The sequence below is a fragment of the Schistocerca gregaria genome, chromosome 3, assembly GCF_023897955.1.
Source record: "Schistocerca gregaria isolate iqSchGreg1 chromosome 3, iqSchGreg1.2, whole genome shotgun sequence".
NCBI classification, from domain to species: Eukaryota; Metazoa; Arthropoda; class Insecta; order Orthoptera; family Acrididae; genus Schistocerca; species Schistocerca gregaria.
The window spans coordinates 551,910,161-551,929,701 of NC_064922.1; the positions used below are offsets into that span (position 1 = coordinate 551,910,161).

A 19,541-nucleotide genomic window follows, 5' to 3' on the forward strand; every position below is an offset into this window, starting at 1 on the left:
AAAATGCAGTTGGAGTCTACATTTGCAAATTATGAACAAGAGATTTACTGTTTTTTTAAAGCTTTTGCCTCACAAAACTTTAATTACACCTGGTTTGATTTTGGAGGGAGTATCATTTGTACTGTATTTGGTACTTTAACTGGTTGAGATCTACTGGAAGTTAAAGGCAAAATATTAGCTCTTGAACAACAGTCCAGTACAGATTCAACTAACCTCTCTAATGAAATTATCGTATTAATGAATATGCAAAGAACAATTACAGGGTGTATACGTGGACAAGGAAAAACAAATTCCCGGATTTTTTCCGGATTACACTTTTTCCCAGGTGAAAATACACTTTCTGATGTGCAGCAACATGTACGGTGCACATTTTCGTATTACGAAGGTATAAATTTGAATTCCACAAAACACCGCATATCACTTTTCGAAGTGTTGAAATGGAGATTGCGATGCATTTTTGTAAGCCAGTCACAGCTCATTTCACGTGATCTCGCCAGCTGATGACAGCATAGGATATGTGATGTAGTCAGCCAATAGCAAGATCACTCTTAAGTAGCGCGAACACACAAATAAGAAAAGTTAATGGTTTAAATTAATATACATAGCATTCACAAATAATATTGGTCTCTAAGATTGATAAGCTGGAAGAGAAGCTCCCCATGTATAATGTTGATCTTTTTCGTGCATGTTACACTTTCAGACACATCGCACAAACATGCCAGTAAAATTTTTAATAACGACAAAAATGTCTGATGATCTAGGCTCTAAATTCTTCTAAATGGTCGTCCTAAAAGAGTTTATTTTTAAATGAAGCTCAAACACTCTGTGATTTAAGAAATTCACCATATATTCTCGCACATAGTTCATCTTGCAAGAGATGCATAAAAGAACATCTGCTTTGGACGTAACGCTTTTTGAACCAACATTCGCAACATTTTCTCGCGACCTGTTAGAAATAGCTTTGTTTCAGCAGTTTCAAGGGAGCGCCAGATAACAAGCGTTACCATGCTTGCGCAGCTACAAAGACGCAGGAAGCACATATGTCCGTATGTTTAAAATGTTAAAAGATCTTTCATTATGACATTAAAGCAACAAGACAACAGAGGATAGTTCAAGAGCACCTGAATTTCGTGAACCACACTAAAATGCATAATTCGGCTTAAAATGCACATTCCTATGCAAATTTTCTTGGAGTACCAGTACTGTATTATCTTATATTTGGTTCTTTATTATGGCATAACGCCATTCATGTACTGGAAATGCAGGTAATAGTTGAAACTAGCCAATAGTGTGAAATAAAACACTTCGTTTCAAATAAATTTACTGCCTCAGCAGAAAAGATTAATAAAAGCCAAATCTCTTTAGCAAACTGGCAAAAATAACTTCATTGTTCTGCAAGGCGATTAATGCTTGACTGTCAGAAAAGTGGAAATGAAATCTGGAACTATTAACATATTTTAGCCTTCAGTAATTATGCGAACGAATTATATTCATTTGATAGCTTTCGGCCACAAAAATCCATTTTGTTATCATTTAACATGAGAGCGATAAACAAAGAGGAAACAACAAAATCACTGAACGCAAACACATGTAACATGGAGACGACCCACCTATCCACCACAACTCCGACTGCTCTGTGCATCAGCCCCAGATTTACTATGTTTCCGAACCGGGGCAATATTAAGTAGTGGCACCCAGCCACACTTCTGTAACCAGAAGCTGGAGAAGATAATACTCATATGCGATTCAACTGCGCATACGCAAGAGCCCGCCCTCAACTGCTCAAACAAATCTAATTTAAACAGTGGTCATGTCACGCTCACTGGAGACAATTTGTTGTTATGAAGCATTGCATAGTCTTCCTAAAGCCTTTGACACATGTTGCTGCTGGCAGACGCTTGTATGAGCACTGTTTTTTTGTTGTATATGATACAATTACTTTGCTACTTAACTTTTATTTTAGTTTTTTTTCTCTCGTTAATGTTTTGTTGCTGCAGTATTATTATGCAGTTGCGGGATACAGTAATATCCTTTGTTAAAGTATTGGTTTCCAGTAAAAGTTACAAAAATTATCTGAAAACTAAATGAAAAACGCCTGGAATTTTAAACAATTCCCGGGTTTTTCCAGGTTTTCTCCCGGATGAAAAAATTCCCGGGTTGTTCCCGGATCTCCTGGTTGTCCTGGGCTGTATACACCCTGAATTACTAACCACACAGTTTTCACTTAACAGATTCTACAGCAATTTCTCTCACATTGCCACATAATTCGTAATGAAATGAACGCAAATATCCAAGAACTATTCCAAGGATTAAATGCTATGATTGGACACACAGACTTAAACACACTTTTTTTAAGGATTACTGATAGTTTAACAAATTCTAGAATTTATGCTCTTAACTTAAGAACAGCCTTAGAAAGTACACTACTGGCCATTAAAATTGCTACACCAAGAAGAGATGCAGATGATAAATGGGTATTCATTGGACAAACATATTATACTAGAACTGACATGCGATTACATTTTCAGACAATTTGGGTGCATAGATCCTGAGAAATCAGTACCCAGAACACCCACCTCTGGCCATAATAACAGCCTTGATACGCCTGGGCATTGAGTCAAACAGAGCTTGGATGGCGTGTACAGGTACAGCTGCCCATGCAGCTTCAACACGATACCACAGTTCATCAAGTTAGTGACTGGCGTATTGTGACGAGCCAGTTGCTCGGCCACCATTTACCAGATGTTTTCAATTGGAGAGAGATCTGGAGAATGTGCTGGCCAGGGCAGCAGTCGAACATTTTCTGCATCCAGAAAGGCCCACACAGGACCTGCAACATGCAGTCCTGCATTATCCTGTTCAAATGAAGGGTTTTGCAGGGACCGAATGAATGGTAGAGCCACAGGTCGTAACACATCTGAAGTGTAACGTACACTGTTCAAAGTGCCATCAATGCGAACAAGAGGTGACTGAAATGTGTAACCAATGGCAATCGCAATAGGCTACAATCCTACGTTTATCAAAGTCGGAAACGTGATGGTACGCATTTCTCCTCCTTACATGAGGCATAACAACGTTTCAATAGGCAATGCCGGTCAACTGCTGTTTGTGTATGAGAAATCAGTTGGAAACTTTCCTCATGTCAGCACGTTTCAGTTGTCACCACAGGCACCAACCTTGTGTGAATGCTCTGAAAAGCTAATCATTTGCATATCACAGCATCCTCTTCCTGTCAGTTAAATTTCATGTCTGTAGCACGTCATCTTCATGGTGTAGCAATTGTAATGGCCAGTAGTGTAGTACAAATGATTGATTGAGCAATATACTACTACATCCATAACAATTTTTCAGATTCTACTATCAGTTGAACGAAAACTAGATGCAAAATATACTATGATTTATCCTGTTAAGTCTTACAATTTATATGCTTACTACAAGTTAACCACCTCACACTTCTTAATGATTGAAGATGAATTAACTGTTATTGTATCTATACCCATTGGTAGAGAAAAGTATAATTTTGAAATGTGTAAGATTTATACTTACCCTGAGAAATGGAGCCAGGCAGGTATTCATGTAAAGTGCATACTGAATGATTATCTACTGATCAGCAAGGATCGAACATATTGTGTGTCCCTAAATGAAAATGATTTGCATATGTGTAAACATAGTCATAAGTTAATTTGCCCTGAATCAGCAGTATTCTTAGACAGTAGAGTGTAGAGCTGTGAGAAAGAATTGTTTACGAATCATCCCCCAAGAGATGATTGCTCTATAATTTTAACACCTTTATCATCCATTCCGCAAACGGTGTTCTGAAGATATAATTTTCTCATTTCACTCCACCCTTTATGTCACATTTACATGTAAAAATTATGATACGCATGAGCTACCCTTTACACTCAAACTGAATAATAGTGGATTAATCTTGAATGCCACACATTGTGATTTATCATGTGAACTATTTGATATGCCTAGTGTATTGCAAACTACATTTCATGCAACTGGACATTTGCCATTAATGTGAATGTTATCTGTTTATTACAATGATTCATACATATTAACATATGGAAAACATTCCTTATCAAGTTTTTCTGAAGACAGTAATTTAATTAAGGATATCCATGAAAATGTAATCTCTTCCAATAACGAGTTAAGCTTCACTGAAGCTTAAAATAGAATTAAGTCCTTTGATTCATCCAGTAATGTTAATGCATACTTGAATGTCAGTATTGTGTTTTTATTGCTTTTATTAATTTGTCTTTCGTCAACAGCATTTGTCATGTATGAAATTGTCATGCTGAAGGCATGCTTCCCTGTACTGAATGTTACTGTGTCTACAAATGAAATACATGCTGCAATGCCTTCTGATGCCACAAATGGCGAAATAGATTTGTAACGTCCAGGAGGTCATTTTGAGCCACCTATGGTTGCTCTTTTTCTCTGGGGAGAGTGATGTAAGGGCCTACGGATTGCATGCAGCCGTACGGTATGTAACACGTGCTCGCCAGCCGACCTGTAGACACGCGTCCGGCCGGAACTACGAAGTAGAGTGCGCCACTGTCCGCCACCCACAGCATGCAGGATTAACTAGTGCGGCCTCTGGCACGAATATATCTCTTTTCTTAGCTCACCATGGAGCCTTCTATATGACCGTAATTAGCCACTGTCAGGATGTCAGAAACAGTTATGATCGGTTGCGCGCAGCGTGCGTGTTTTATAATCAGCTTTTGTTAATAAAACTGTTTAAACTTACGTCTTGTGTTTGCGTATTGCCGTACCTCAAGGTCCCACTGCTTACAAAAATCCTGACCAACATTTTGCCTAATTATCATCTGGGGCAACAACACAAACTACCCCCACATAATGCTAAGTTGTTAAGTGAATGGCAACCATGATAACAGGGACATTTATCTTCCGTACGTGTTATCGAGTTATAACACCAAAATACATTTGGGGGGCGGAATGTCACCGTACAAGGTGGTCTCTGGAAGAAAGATGCCATCACTATTTGACGTTCTATGTCTGAAACCGGGAGATAAAGGGGATGTAGTGAGGAAATTTGCATGGACAATATGCGAAGTCTGGAAGAGGGTACAGAAGGCCAGTACAAAAGCATTAGAAGGTCAGGAGGAACAGAATAAGGGGTTGGGACCTTTAACACAGTACATGGTAGGTCAATGGGTACTAATCACGAATCCACAGACACCTAAGGGAAAGACGTAAAAATTCTTGACAAAGTACCACGGACCATACCAGGTTGTGGAGATGACTTCGCCTGTAAATGTTAAAGTGCACCTACCAACAAAAACATCTGTTATCCACGTAAGTAGAGTAAAGCCTTTTAAAGGAATGGTGGATGGACTACCTCAATTATAAGGAAGTGACCCAATTGCAGAGGCTAGGCAAAGCAAACGGAGAAGGTCGCGGCAGAGAAACAACAGCGAACGCATAACGTTCCGTATGCGTTACGGTCATGGAGCATGGAGGGAGTAGATTATTATATGTTTAATATTGTATGGCATGTTTACATTTTGTGTTTTTGTATCAAGGGATAAATTGCGTGGTTTTTTTGTCCGATAATAATTGCGTTTTTCTTGTTTGTTGTTTTAGTTTTGTCATTCTATGGGGGGGGGGGGGGGGGGGGGGGGAGTAATTTAAGATATTTCGATAGGGGCTGAGTGAACTATCGGGAATTGAGAATTACAATTAGCGAAGAGGCAATTTCCATCAGATATAGAACATGTAGTGGAAGTAACACTATACCAATATTCTTTCATGTGTCCTTGGTAGAGGTGAGGATGGATGGGGCGCGAGTTTACATTGATGTCAATTTTCCAGTAGTTGGAGTTGATTCACGTTATGAGTGTTACACTATTCATTCATACCCAGTGAAATGGAAGGAGAACGGGAAATGGGTGCAGATTAGGACGCAAGACATACTTTTTATTTCGGCGAACAGAGAAGCTCACGGAGTACTACCATTAAAGGAGATGGAGCATTGTATGCAAGTACAAGTGAGGGATGCCCAAATCGACCAGTTTTTTTGGACAGTAGTACATGCAAAGTTAGTTTGTTCCTGGGGATTACGAATGGCTCAGATTGTGAGAAAGAGGTGTTATCGACACATTCCTACTTCCAGAAGGTAGGGAGGTATTGGTTATATTCAGTATTTATGCCAATATGGGTGATGGTCACCTGTTATACCAATCAGAGAGCAGATAAAATAAGGAGGTTGCAACAGCGGGAGAGTGGAATAATTATAAATGGTACGGTTTGTGAAATTTTGGGGAAGGATTTCCATCTTCCAGCATCACGTAAAGGTGAAACAGCTTTAAGTTTGTAACAGGGAATGTTGTTTTCTCCAGAAGGGGTTTGGAGATATTACCAACGCAGAATGGGACATATTGACATTAAATTCAGTGTTTTTGGAAACAATGCATTCCTTTATTAATGCACAGGAAGGATCTATCACAGTTAATAAAGTATTGGAACACATTAGAACGTTACAAGAGCCAGGTCAGTCAAGAGTCGGGTCGGACCTGTGTTGGTTTATGCTGGCAGTGATGTACATATCTGTGCAAACCTGTACTTTGTTTCTATTTACTTGTTTGGGCTGTATTCCGCCTCCGGGGACACAACACTGGGGTGGGACGGAACGGCAGCTGGGTACTTGGAGATTGCACGGTCTGGCTGAAGGAGGACAGTGACAGCGGTCTGCAGCGGGCCCAGGACGAGCCACGTTCGCTTCCCACCTGGCATACCAGGGTACGGGAGAGGTGTACACTGTGGGAGTCGCAGCAGCACTGAAACAGCGTTAGGGACAATGGCGGGTGTTGCCATCAGGCAAGCACCACTAGCAGCAAGGCGTCCAGGAGGGCACGGGCTCGAGTCTGGTCCTGTCCTGGGAGCAGCAGTGGCCGAGGGCCACAGGTGACCAGTACAACCACCTTTGTCCTGTGGTCGGACACAGCAGCCCAAATGGGACGGAGGGCAGTGGAGACCAGGGACTGTTACAGTCTCCACAAATGTGGGCAGTAGAGCGGCGCCAGTCACTATGCCTTGGTGAGCGGTGACTAGGCGAGCGCGGCTGACTTCCATCATTCGAGCTGCGTGCCGACATTATGCTTCTGTGAACTAGCTGAATAAAGGAATACTTCCAAATACTGCTGTATCACTCTGCACTGTCCCTTGAAGCTATTGAACCTGCTCGACCTCCTGACGAAAAACCCGGGTTTTAGCTCTGCCAAATGGAGTCCCGGGTTCGACCATCGACGGTCCACAACAGAACAGCTGTAACTATTTTTCAGTCAAAACTGTTATTCAGTTCAGAATATTTAAAACGATTAAAGACTTGTGCATCCAGTGGACAGTAAATAACTGATATGACAGTTTACTTCAAACAACAATAATGGTTTTTAAGTTTTTGTTTCATGTAATGTGTTTTTGATTTTGAGCTCATAACATTTTAGTGAGATGATAACATTATAACAGTTCATTTCATTAATCTTGCTGCACAACATTTTGTATGGCAATAATGCGAGGATACATGGTCCCCTCCCCCCTTCACCTCCCACTTTCATTTATTACACAGCTTAAAAGCGAATGATCCAAGCAATAGGCTGCTCTACTACAAACGAAATCTGAACTGGTACACTCAGGTTCAGAAAAAACATAACACCTTGAGCAACTAGAGACAAGACTTTCATGTACACAGCACATGTATACTAATATGTCCGGCAGAAATCGTTAGCATTTGAACCATGCCAGCCCACAGATTCAAGGTCAATATTGATATCATGGTGCAACACTACCTACTGGTAAAATGTACCTGCAGCTCTCTTTGTCACTAAAAACCGAAGGTAATGGATCAGTGTGACTTGAGCAGACTTGCAGGATGCCTTGCAGACATGTTTGTGAACTATACTGTCAAATCAGCATTTTTTAATGTGATGCATGCATCTGGGAAATTACTGCTCTTGTGGAATGAACTGTTTTTGCAGTGCAACGAGTGTGTGCAAAATAATTCATGGAAAGCTGTAGAACACGACAAGGTGGGTCAGGTTGCACCACCCAGACCATCCCTTGAGATGATCAACACCTCATCCGAATGGCATTGCAGGACAAAGCTGTGTCCTCCTCACCTCTGGCACAACAGTAGAACAGTGTAACATGTTGTACAGGGGTGACAGTCAACCGCCATTTATTTCGTTGTGTGTTACGTGCATGTTGTCCACTCCTCCGCCTACCTCTGACGAATGTGCAGAAACATGTTAGATGGCAATGGTGTATGGAATGATGTAACAGGGGACAGGAATGGCATCAAGTAGTGTTTCTGGATAAATCCAGGTTCTCTTTGTTTGAAAATAATGGCCACATATTGGTTGGTTAGAGAGAGGGAGCGGCATCACAGGGACTGCATTCACACAAGAGAACCAGTGCTAACTCAAGGCCTTATTGTGTGGGTGCTATTGGGTACAACCACAAATCACAGCTGGTGCATGTCCCCAGGGCACTGTGACCAGTGTGATATACGTGAATGACACCCCGCAGCCAGTAGCCATACCATTTCTTCACAACACCCCAGACACCGTTTTTCAGCAAGATATTGCACAAGCACATGCTGCTGCATGAACATGTATATTTTGCCCTGGCCCGCCAGATCACCAGACTTGTTGCCAATGGAAAATGTGTAGGGTTTGGTGAAATGACAGTTGCAGTGCTGTGACCCAATGCCAAACTCCACAGATGAACTTTGGAACCAGTTGAATGCAGCATGAATGGCTACTACACGATGCCATTCACACCATTTGCATGTCGGTGCCATCACACACGGATCAAGTTATCCCAGCCCATGGCAGATATGTGCCTACTAGGCAACACATTCTGTACTGAGGTGACTAAAATGCCAATCATCTCTGCAGAGTATACTAATATACATGTTCTGTGAATATGAACGTCATATCTCTAGTTGTTCAAGGTGTTCTGTTTCTTTCTGAACATTAGTATATTTGTGTGTTTTACAGTGTGAATAAGAATTTGCTTTCCGACTAGCTCTTTTCTCTCTCTCTCTCTCTCTCTCTCTCTCTCTCTCTCTCTCTCTCTCTCCCCCTTGCCCTTTTTTAACTTCTCACCAGTTCCGCATCCAGTTCACTTGCTCTATCCAAGAGAACCATTCAGCCCAGTTAGGATGTAGCCCAAAATGTAATGTATATGTGTGTGTGTGGTGTTGCTGTGTGCGTATCCGCGCACCCCCCCCCCCCCCCCCTTTTTAATATAAAATCAGAACTACAATATCCAGCTTCTTGTTTGTGGGTGTACCTATTGCAAATTACATCTTTACTGATATCTTTGTTTACAATTTTTTAACTCTTTTCCTCCCTTACATCACATGTCGAATTAATTATGATGTTTCATCGTTGTCATGTCTGCTCCCAGTAGCTGAGTGGTCAGTGCGACAGACTGTCAATCCAAAGGGCCCGGGTTCGATTCCCGGCTGGGTCGGAGATTTTCTTCGCTCAGGGACTGGGTGTTGTGTTGTCCTAATCATCATCATTTCATCCCCATCAATGCGCAAGTCGTCAAAGTGGCGTCAAATCAAAAGACTTGCATCAGGCAAACGGTCTACCTAACGGGAGGCCCTCGTCACACGACATTTCATTTCATCGTTGTCATCTGTTCATCAAATCCTGTAACTACAGGTACAGATGACACTGTTTGTTTCACTATATTCTTCTTCCCCACAGTGTACAATACTATTGACAACAAGGCAAAGTACAATTAGATGCCCACAATCATTAGTCATTAAAGTTACATAGAAGATCTGAAAATAAAAGATTGTAAATACTTTTGACAAAACTATCTTCCAGGGCTTGATTTCACAAAAGCTTCCCTTTGGGTATCTCCAACTTTTAGCACTGTCATCTTGAATGAATGTGACTTCAATAATGTGGCATAGCTTTCACAGAATTATTAAATGTAATATTCATTTTTTTGTTTATAGTATTTCATCTCCACAATGCGCTCACTCAATCTGTTGTTCTCATCAACTACCTTACAGCTGCAGTAAAATAACAAGATATTGAAAAATTTGAACATAAATTCCACAAGCTGTGAGGAAGATTTATACAAAAATAGTGCTTTTGCCAATTTCTTTAGTGTACTGTGGACACTACAGTAAGAACTTTCAGGCTGATGTTGCTATCTCCTTGTTTGCTGTATTGGTAACTTCAGAGTTGTCGTTTGGATTAATTTGGATATCCAGTGCGTATTTCTCCTCTCTGATAAACTCTGTTACTGGCACAGCCAATGATCAGCAAGCAAATCTATTTTGAAATGGAAGCTGAATCCAACTTCAGAAGCATATAGATAATTATTCCTCATTTTTATTTTTACTTATTTACTGAGGACTGTGACTGGTGTAGTGGCTGTGGGAAACAATTGAAACATGTAGTATTGTAGATCATATAAACTTCTATACACACTTGTACATGAAGACAAGATAATTTTCGTAGCTATCAACATGGATCCTGCAGCAATTCTGTTTCGATACCACGTGTTGCTAAGTGAAAACAAATACAAAATACAGTGTTTTCTGGAATTAGCCATATCTTATCTACACAAAGTTTCTGGGACACTGTGGTATGATTACAGAGTGTGCATCTAAATTATCAATAGAAGATGCTTAAAAGCATCTTTCCTTCATTATAAAATTGATTTTTTGTTTGTAACTACTATGTTGGGCAAGCTGTAGGAAACGATCACCGTTAATGAAATTGATTACTTGATCCACTTATAGAATCTAGTAATTCTGACGCGGTACTTGTGCAACTTGGGTGCAACTGTTCCTCACTGAAAACAAGCTGCATAACTAAGGTAGAAAAATTAGAAAGAAAAAGCAACAAGAACCTTGTGTGTTAAGAGATGGATTATCAATTGGATATTGTCATTTAAATCCAGATCATAAAATGATGGCTGCAGGTGTGAAAACTGAAAATTATATGATAATTATGTTTACATTCAAGGATTAAATAGTGCAAGATAAAGAAGTACAACTGTGTAAAATATATAGTCCACCAACACTTTCAACCAATTATTTAATTTTCACTTACACACTGCACAAATTTTGGTTTGCATTTGGTTTCATCTGGAAATGCTTCCCGTGCTGGTATGAGGCTAAGCATCATTATATGTCGTGCATAAGCCCTTGTACTACGAAACACGGTGTCTGTACCATGCAAGCGATCCAGGACTCCCAAAACACCAAAACACTGGTTGAACCTGTGCAAAAAATTTATATTATGTAGATTTACATTATTAATTCAAAAAGAAAGTAACAAATTAATATTAATCATCCCGAAAAAGAGGGAAACAAAGTTTATTAACCAGCTAGAACAGAAATAAGTAGAGAACAATTAAGACAATCACAACAGTTAAAAAACATAATTCTTTCATCAGCAGGAAGTGAAAGATAGAAAAGAGGAAAAAATTGCACATTATTCAGATGTTCGAAAGAATGAAAATGGACTCAAGTTGTGAAATTTCCACAATAAAGCCTAATAAAAGAATTATGACACCTGCAGACAAATTTTGGGAGAATGGCTACAACAATAAGGTCTGATGAGTCTTCAAGCTAGGAAGCTTATGTCATCTGTTGTACATGAGAAAAAAGCAAAATCTGTACCAATGACATTTTTCTCTTATATTTTAAAATTGGAAGGACACCACAGAAACAAAAAATCAAGCAAATATCCCATACGTTGCCAAAGACCAAAACTTTGATGAGGCCTGGAGAATGACTAGAAGTCCCATAACTGAGAATCTACCACATGCCATGCCACTGTGGGGAAATTTAAATAAACAAGACTGTCCAGATTTACACATGAGAGGTGCACCACAGTACAGGTGCCATATGCCTAAGTAACAATGAACAGTCAGCTGGTGCAGAGCACTATGCCTCCATAGCATGTATCATGACATATGGTGGGAGCATTCTATTACAATACATTTTTGTACTGCATCCTAAAGGAATTTGTGGACACATTTTTAATAAAGATAATGGTTTTCAGCTTAGTAAAGCATGGAGACCGGCTTCAAGTGCAATGCCAGTCAATTCAAAAATCTAGTCATGCTAAGCTAACCAAAGAACCATAAATATGCTCCAGCATTATCTCGAAACAAAAGGCAGCAGTATGGTGATTAAAGGTTAAAGCTTATGCCTGACACCACACTTGCATGTCTACATACATCCTCCACAAGCCACAATATGGTGCAAGGCAGAAGTGTACCTTGTACCACTATTAGTCATCTCCTTTCCTGATCCACTCGCAAATAGAGTGAGGGAAAAACGACAGTCTATATGCCTCCAGACAAGCTTTAATTCTCTGATCTTATCTTCGTAGTACTTGAGCAAAATGTATTTTGGCAGCAATAGAATCATTTTGTTCATATGCCAGTTCCCTAAATTTCCTCAATAATGTTTTGTGAAAAGAAAGTCATCTTTCCTCCAGGGATTACCATTTGAATTCACGAAGAATCTCCATAATACCATATCTAGCAACCTGCCTCCGAGTTGCTTTATGTCTTCCTTTCAACTGACCACCTGGTGATTCCAAACACTGCAGCGGTAGTCAAGAATGGGGCACACTACTGCTCTACATGTGGTTTCCTTTACAGATGAACCCAATTTTCCTAAAATTCCCCCAATAAAACTGTCACCAATTTGCCTTCCCTGCTATCATTCTTACATGTTGATTTAATATTGCTTTGCAACATTATGCCTAGTCTGCAGCTCTTGGTCTTACGGTAGCGTTCACGCTTCCCGAGCACAGGGTTCCGGGTTCGATTCCAGGTGGGGTCAGGGATTTTCACCTGCCTCAAGATGACTGGGTGTTGTTGTATTATCATCATCATCATCATCATCATCATCCATCCCCATTACGGTCGGAAGGAAGGCAATGGCAATGGCAATGGCAAACCACCCCCACTACGACCTTGCTTAGTATAGTGGTGCAGGCCTCCCGCAATGTTCCATACGCTCTGTTACGGAGTATGGGACTTCATCATCACATTATGCCTAGATATTTCAACAGAACTGTGTCCAGCAGCACATTACTAATGTTGTAGTCAAAAATTACCCGAATGTTTCTCCTACTCATCAGCTTTAACTTACATTTTTCTACATTTAGAGCAAGCTGCCATTCACAACACTGGCTAGAAATTTTGGCTAAGTCTCCTTGTATGCCCCTACAGTCACTAAATGACAACACCTTCGCGTACGCCACAGTGCAATCAACGAACAGCTGCAGATTACTGCTCCACTTAGGAAGTCTTCAAACCATTAATATATCTGGGAGCCTATTCCATATGCTCGCAGCTTTGTTAACAGTCTATAGTGGGGGATCGTATCAAACACTTTCCAGAAATTAAGGAATATGGAATCTGTCTGTTGCCCTTCGTCCATAGTTCTCAGTATATGTAAGAAAAGAGCAAGCTGTGTTTCACACAAGTGATGCTTTCTCAATCCATGTTGTTTTGTGAACAGAAGCTTTCCTATCTCATGCAAATAATTATATTCGATCTGAGAAATGTTCAAGCTACTTGCTACTTCATCTATCCAAAGAAGCCATCAAGGGCCTGGGATCAACAACATGAAGAAGCAGATACAGCCATAGGGTGACAGTCTTCAAGACTTTCTAATGATAACAAGAAATCATTTTACCGAAACATCACACCATCTGGATGATGATGTAAAGCCGAACACATGAGAGCAATTCGAAATGACCACATCTCATCTCTGTTCCTCAATCCCCTATTATTTCTCTGTGTCACCTCAAATTTATGATTAGAAAAGTGACATTTAACTTAGGAGTAAAATAAACAGTCTGAAGGCAGTCATGAGTCATCCCTGGATTGCTCAGGAGATTACAACATAGTTCACAAAACACTAAGACCTGGGTTTTAGTTCCTGTCTGACACACAATCTTAACCTGTCAGTAAATTTCAGGGCACATCTGCAATGTAACACACTAATTCATCTATATATCAGCTTTTGTAATGTCAGTTCAAACTTTCTTTGCAAAGATACAACAGCAACACTATAGTAAATGATGATAATAAAGAATAAACTTACTTAAGATGATGAAAATCGTGCGCTTCTGGTGATGGGAAGAAAGGCAAATGGTAGCCTGAATGAGCATTCAATGTTGATAGTATAGCAAGTGAAAACCACAGCCAGGCTGTTGCAACATGTGACCCCATAATAAAAACACCTAAGAAAGGTGGTAACAAATTTGAAAAAATATGCTCCACCGGGTGACAATAAATTGCTGTCACAGCAACTGGAGCTGTCCATTCATGATGCCTCTTGTGGATGTGGCGATAAAGCTGACGACTATGCAACAACCTGTAACATAATATTTCAAGTGAAAATTCATTGAGACAACTGCAAAACAAACAATAAGCAAAAGTTAACTGGTTCAGAAATCATAGGTTTCCCAGAAAATGACATATGCAGACGTTAAACTTTTAGAATGATAACTGTTTAGCAATCTTCAGTGAGTAGGAACTGCAACTAATATAACAAACATACTAAAACTAATGACTGTGTCTGTATCTCATAGCAAATCTTCGGAATGGAGTAATTGTTTCACATTTGTGCTGTTCAAGGAACTTTATAGTACCTTTCAGCAGTCACAGTTTCTCTTCTTCTTTGAAAAGAATCACACACAGTGTTAATAATCAGCACCAATTTCTGAGTACAAACAAATAGTATATCATAACAAGATTAACATCTTATTTATTTCCTACCTATGAGAATAGTAGAATCCAACTTCTTCCATGAGGATATGAACTGCCATTTCAGCTAGAACCCAATGAAAAGTAGGCAGTTCTCGTAATGACGGAAAGCCTCTCCACTGCATTAGCAAGTAGCTGAGGAATGCTGTCGGCAGACCCACAACAACTTGGTTAAAGACGACCCAGCCTATCACCTGTACATGGATAAGTTTTATGAAGAAAACTGCCAGCAAATTCAATCTTTTTTTATGAGAAAGGTGCAGTATTTTCCTTTCTCCAAAGACTTTTTTTTTGTTTTTTTTTGTTTTTACTATTAATGATGAGTAAATATTGATGCATTTAAGATCTAGAAACACACAAATCATGTCTATCAAAACAAATATTTCCGTGTGTTTTCACTGTAAAAGTTTAATACACAATATTGAACTATAGTATTTTTTTCTTTTCAGTCTAATCTATCAGATTGTGATTCTATATGGAACTACTACAGCAATAATTGAGATGAACCTATATATTGCTAACACTATATGTGGTTGTCATTCCTTATATGTCTATGTTTTTCAATACCATACTAATCAGAGCAATACTCCTTTTGTCTTTTCTGTCCCCTGTGGATACTTTGTTCATTCGGAATATTTACACTTGTGTACAAAATATTACATAATATAATTTGTATGTTTTGCAGTTGATGTTTTATGGTAATCATATTAATACTTTATTCCAAAACAGAGTCGTTGCAATTTATTGCCCAGAATCAAAATTGTTTAAATGTATCTTAAGCTTTGTTTGCGATACAAGAAACCAATGCTTGTTCGTGCATGTTTTAGCAATGAAATTCTAGATGCTCAAAAGATCCCAGGTTACATCATACAGTGTTTAAAGAGATCTATGAGGGTAATCCCAAAAGTAAGGTTTCGTACTTTTTTTTTATATATATACATACAGAACTGTTTGTGTGGCAGTTGGTCACAATGTTATGAAGAGTGCTTCACATGCTGTGTGTAAACATGCGCTCAGTCTTGGCAGCCGTTGCGGATGGAGCTCCCATTGGATGTTACCGCCAAGTGCGAATTACGTGCGGTTATTCGGTTTTTGAACACAAAGGGCACTGCGCTGATTGAAATCTATCGCCAATTGATGGAAGTGTATGGTGAGTTGTACATGGATGTCAAAAATGTTTGTAAGTGGTGTAGAGAGTTTGCAGCTGGTTGGACTGAAATTCACAAGCGGAAGACCGTCAGTTTCTGAGGAGACAGTGTTGAAGGTTGAGCAAAGCATGCATGAAGGTTGGCAGATCACCCTGGATGATGTCTCACAGGTACTCTGAGACTGAAAAAACTCAAACAGGCAATTCAGAACCAGAGAAGAGGAATGTTGAGCAAGGATGTACACATTCTCCATGACAATGCTCGCCCACACATCGCTCGGCAAACCGTTGCTCTCCTGCAACAGCTTCAGTGGAACATAATCATCCACCCACCCTATAGTGCTGACTTGGCACCCAGTGACTATCACCTGTTCCCTAAGTTAAAAGAACATTTGGCCAGAAAGCAGTTCAGCTCTGACGACGAGGTGAAAGAAGAGGTTCATACCTTTCTGAACAGCATGGCAGCAAGCTGGTATGACATGCGCATACAAAAACTCCCACAGCATCTACAAAAATGCATCGACAGAAATGGTGAATATGTCAAAAAATAGCCAATTTTCAAGCTGTAACCTAATGTAAACCATTGTAGAAATAAACAGGTCTGTGTACTTATAAAAAAAAAGGAGACCTTACTTTTGGGATTACTCTCGTAGCACAGGTTCATGGTTCCCTAAATCGTGGCGTCTCACAGCCCATAAATATGGTGAAGGTACAGTCATGGTATCGAAATGGTTAGTGTGAATGCATCAGCACACTCAACACTGTGAACAATGAGAGGTGTCTAGACCTACATGTACATAGCAATTGTAAATTATTTGTGGCAAGTAGATAACATAACAAAATTAATTTCTGAAAAAAAGTGCATACCAGCTTTAATTCTGGTATAAAGTTCTTGAGTAACTAAATTATTTCTGATATTGTGCAATTATCAGTTGAGTTGGGGCTACAATAAGTGATCCCAATAGTACAGGGTGTACCACTTAAAGCTCCCTGATTTCGAAGATCCAAGGGCAGGGAGGGGGGGACCACACAGTAGATATGACAATGAAAAAATGCACCACAGTGTAGAGCATCTCAAAGAATTTATTATTTATCATCAATACACCTCTATATGTGATCCATTTGTAGCACAACAAATATCTAGTCTATATTCAATTTATTGCCAGGTTCTTTGTAACATTTCCTCTGTTATTGTTGCAATCGCTTTAGTGATATGATAGTGCAAAGTAGGCATATTGTCCATGTTGGTCACATATACATGCAGTCCTTCACGAATCCCCACATGAAGAAATCGGGTGAACATGGTGGACAGGCAATTAGTCCTCTGCATCCGATCCCACGACTGGGGAATTTCCTATCCAGGAACTTGCGAACAGCCATTGACCAATGCAGCAGAGCTTCATCTAGTTGAAAAATAATGTTGGGTTGCAAGTCTCATATCTGAGAGTACACAAACTGCTCCAACTTGTCCAAATACACTGACCCATTCACTGTTTGTTCCGCAAAGAAGAACGGTCCAACAGTCCTGTCGTGAATTAGCCCCCACCAGACGTTTAGCTTAGGGCTATCATGTACATGTTCAATGACAATGTCGGGATTTTGTGAACCCCAAATCCAAACAATGTGCCTAGTAACCATTCCTGATAGATGAAAGGTTGCCTCATCTTTCCAGAAAGCTGGCATCCATATCAATACGCTGCAGCATATCCTCTGCAAATTGTTGTTGGTGTGGTTTGTCGTTCGGCGTCAGATGTTGCAGAATTTGCAATTTGTAAGCACACATACAAAGACGCTGGTGAACTATATGATGCGATGTTGATCGAGGTACGTCAAGTTGCCTAGATGCTTGACTAATTTACTTATGTGGGCTTCTGAGAAATGTTAGCCTGATGTCCTCCACTGTCTTTTCTGAAACTACGTAACGTGCACTGCCAGAGTGTTTCAGAACACTTCCTGTTGCCAGAAACTTCCTGTACCATTCCTTATTTATTTTCACATCAGATGGATTACATTCATACACACGACAATAATTTCTTTGCACAGCAATTGGCAATTTTGTTTCTGCAAACCACACTACTGCTTGAACATGCTGCTGTGGAGTCATCATCTTCACTTCATGCGACCATGCTGGACTCTGGCAATGATACTTGGCACAAACAACTTAAATTAGAAGGAACACACAGAAAATGTTGTGGGGAAGGCTAGCCAAAGACTGCATTTTATTGGCAGGACACTTAGAAAATGTAACAGATCTACTAAGGAAACTGCCTACACTACACTTGTCCATCCTTTTTTAGAATACTGCTGCGCTGTGTGGGATCCTTACCAGATAGGACTGACGGAGTACATAAAAAAAGTTCAAAGAAGGGCAGTATGTTTTGTATTATCGTGACGTAGGGGAGAGAGTATCACTGAAATGATACAGGATTTGGGTTGGAATCTCATCAAAAGAAAGGTGTTTTTCATTGCGACGGAATCTTCTCACGAAATTCCGATCACCAACTTTCTCCTCCGAATGCTAAAATATTTTGTTGACACTGACCTACATAGGAAGAAACAACGACCATGATAAAACAAGGGAAATCAGACTTGTATGGAAAGATATAGGTGTTTGTTCCTTCTGCCCGATATATGAGATTGGAATAATAGGGAATTGTGAAGGTGGTTCGATAAACCTTCTGCCAGGCAATTAAATGTGATTTACAGAGTATACATGTAAATGTAAATGTTCTGACACGGGAATATAAATTCTTTGAGATTCTCTAGAATGTGGTGCATTTTTCATTGTCATATCTACTGTGGTTTTTCTCTCCTGGGTCCTTGAAATCAGAGAGGTTTGAGTGGGACACCCTGTATTTAGGGTGGTAATCTAATTGAGGAAAACTAGAAGAAAAGAATACTTGTTTCATCGTAAAGGTGACACGATGAATTGCAGACAGACACATTCACACAGCCAAATACAACACACACACACACACACACACACACACACACACACACACACACACACGACTGCTATATCCAACTGCTGTGGCTGGACTGCCAGTTTGGCCACAACATTCAGAGAGAGTGCTCATGTGTGTTTTCCTTTCTTTTCCGAAGGTAGACTTTGACAGAAAGTTCAGTGCGTGAATAGTCCTTTCATTGTGATTGTCTCCAACTCAACATGTCATCTTTATGGTGAGTAGCAATCTATCCTTTAGACAATTGTTGATGTTCAGGCAGACTTCTCACTTTGTAAAAGTGAGGTGAATTTATAAGAAGGAATGGCAAAAGACACATTTGTTGATGACAGAGTGGAAACATTGCGTAAAACCATAAAAATGATAATGGGAAAGCTAATACAAGTTTTCAGACATACAAAGAGGTGGTTAGTATTGTTCTTTGGCCATGGCTAGAGGAATCAGGAAAATTAAGAAAGGTTACACTATTTGGCTCCTGGATCAGTAAGCTACACACACACACACACACACACACACACACACACACACACACACACACACACAGAGAGAGAGAGAGAGAGAGAGAGAGAGAGAGAGAGAGAGAGAGTAGAACAAGGAAAAATTATTAAAACTAGAAATAATTGGTGTATACATTA

General features: G+C 39.9%; 1 protein-coding gene across 4 annotated transcripts in view; it reads right to left on the bottom strand.

Moving 5' to 3' along the window:
• Positions 1 to 19,541, bottom strand: part of LOC126354030 (fatty acid hydroxylase domain-containing protein 2) — a 162,197-nt gene that overhangs the window by 15,503 nt on the left and 127,153 nt on the right. For all 4 annotated transcript variants that reach the window (XM_050003364.1, XM_050003365.1, XM_050003362.1 and 1 more), the window contains exons 5-7: positions 14,809 to 14,990; positions 14,132 to 14,404; positions 11,112 to 11,280 (exon numbers count right to left, since the gene is read on the bottom strand). In XM_050003364.1, the coding sequence (XP_049859321.1) occupies positions 11,112 to 11,280; positions 14,132 to 14,404; positions 14,809 to 14,990 (624 nt within the window). The remainder of the gene's footprint in view (positions 1 to 11,111; positions 11,281 to 14,131; positions 14,405 to 14,808; positions 14,991 to 19,541) is intronic.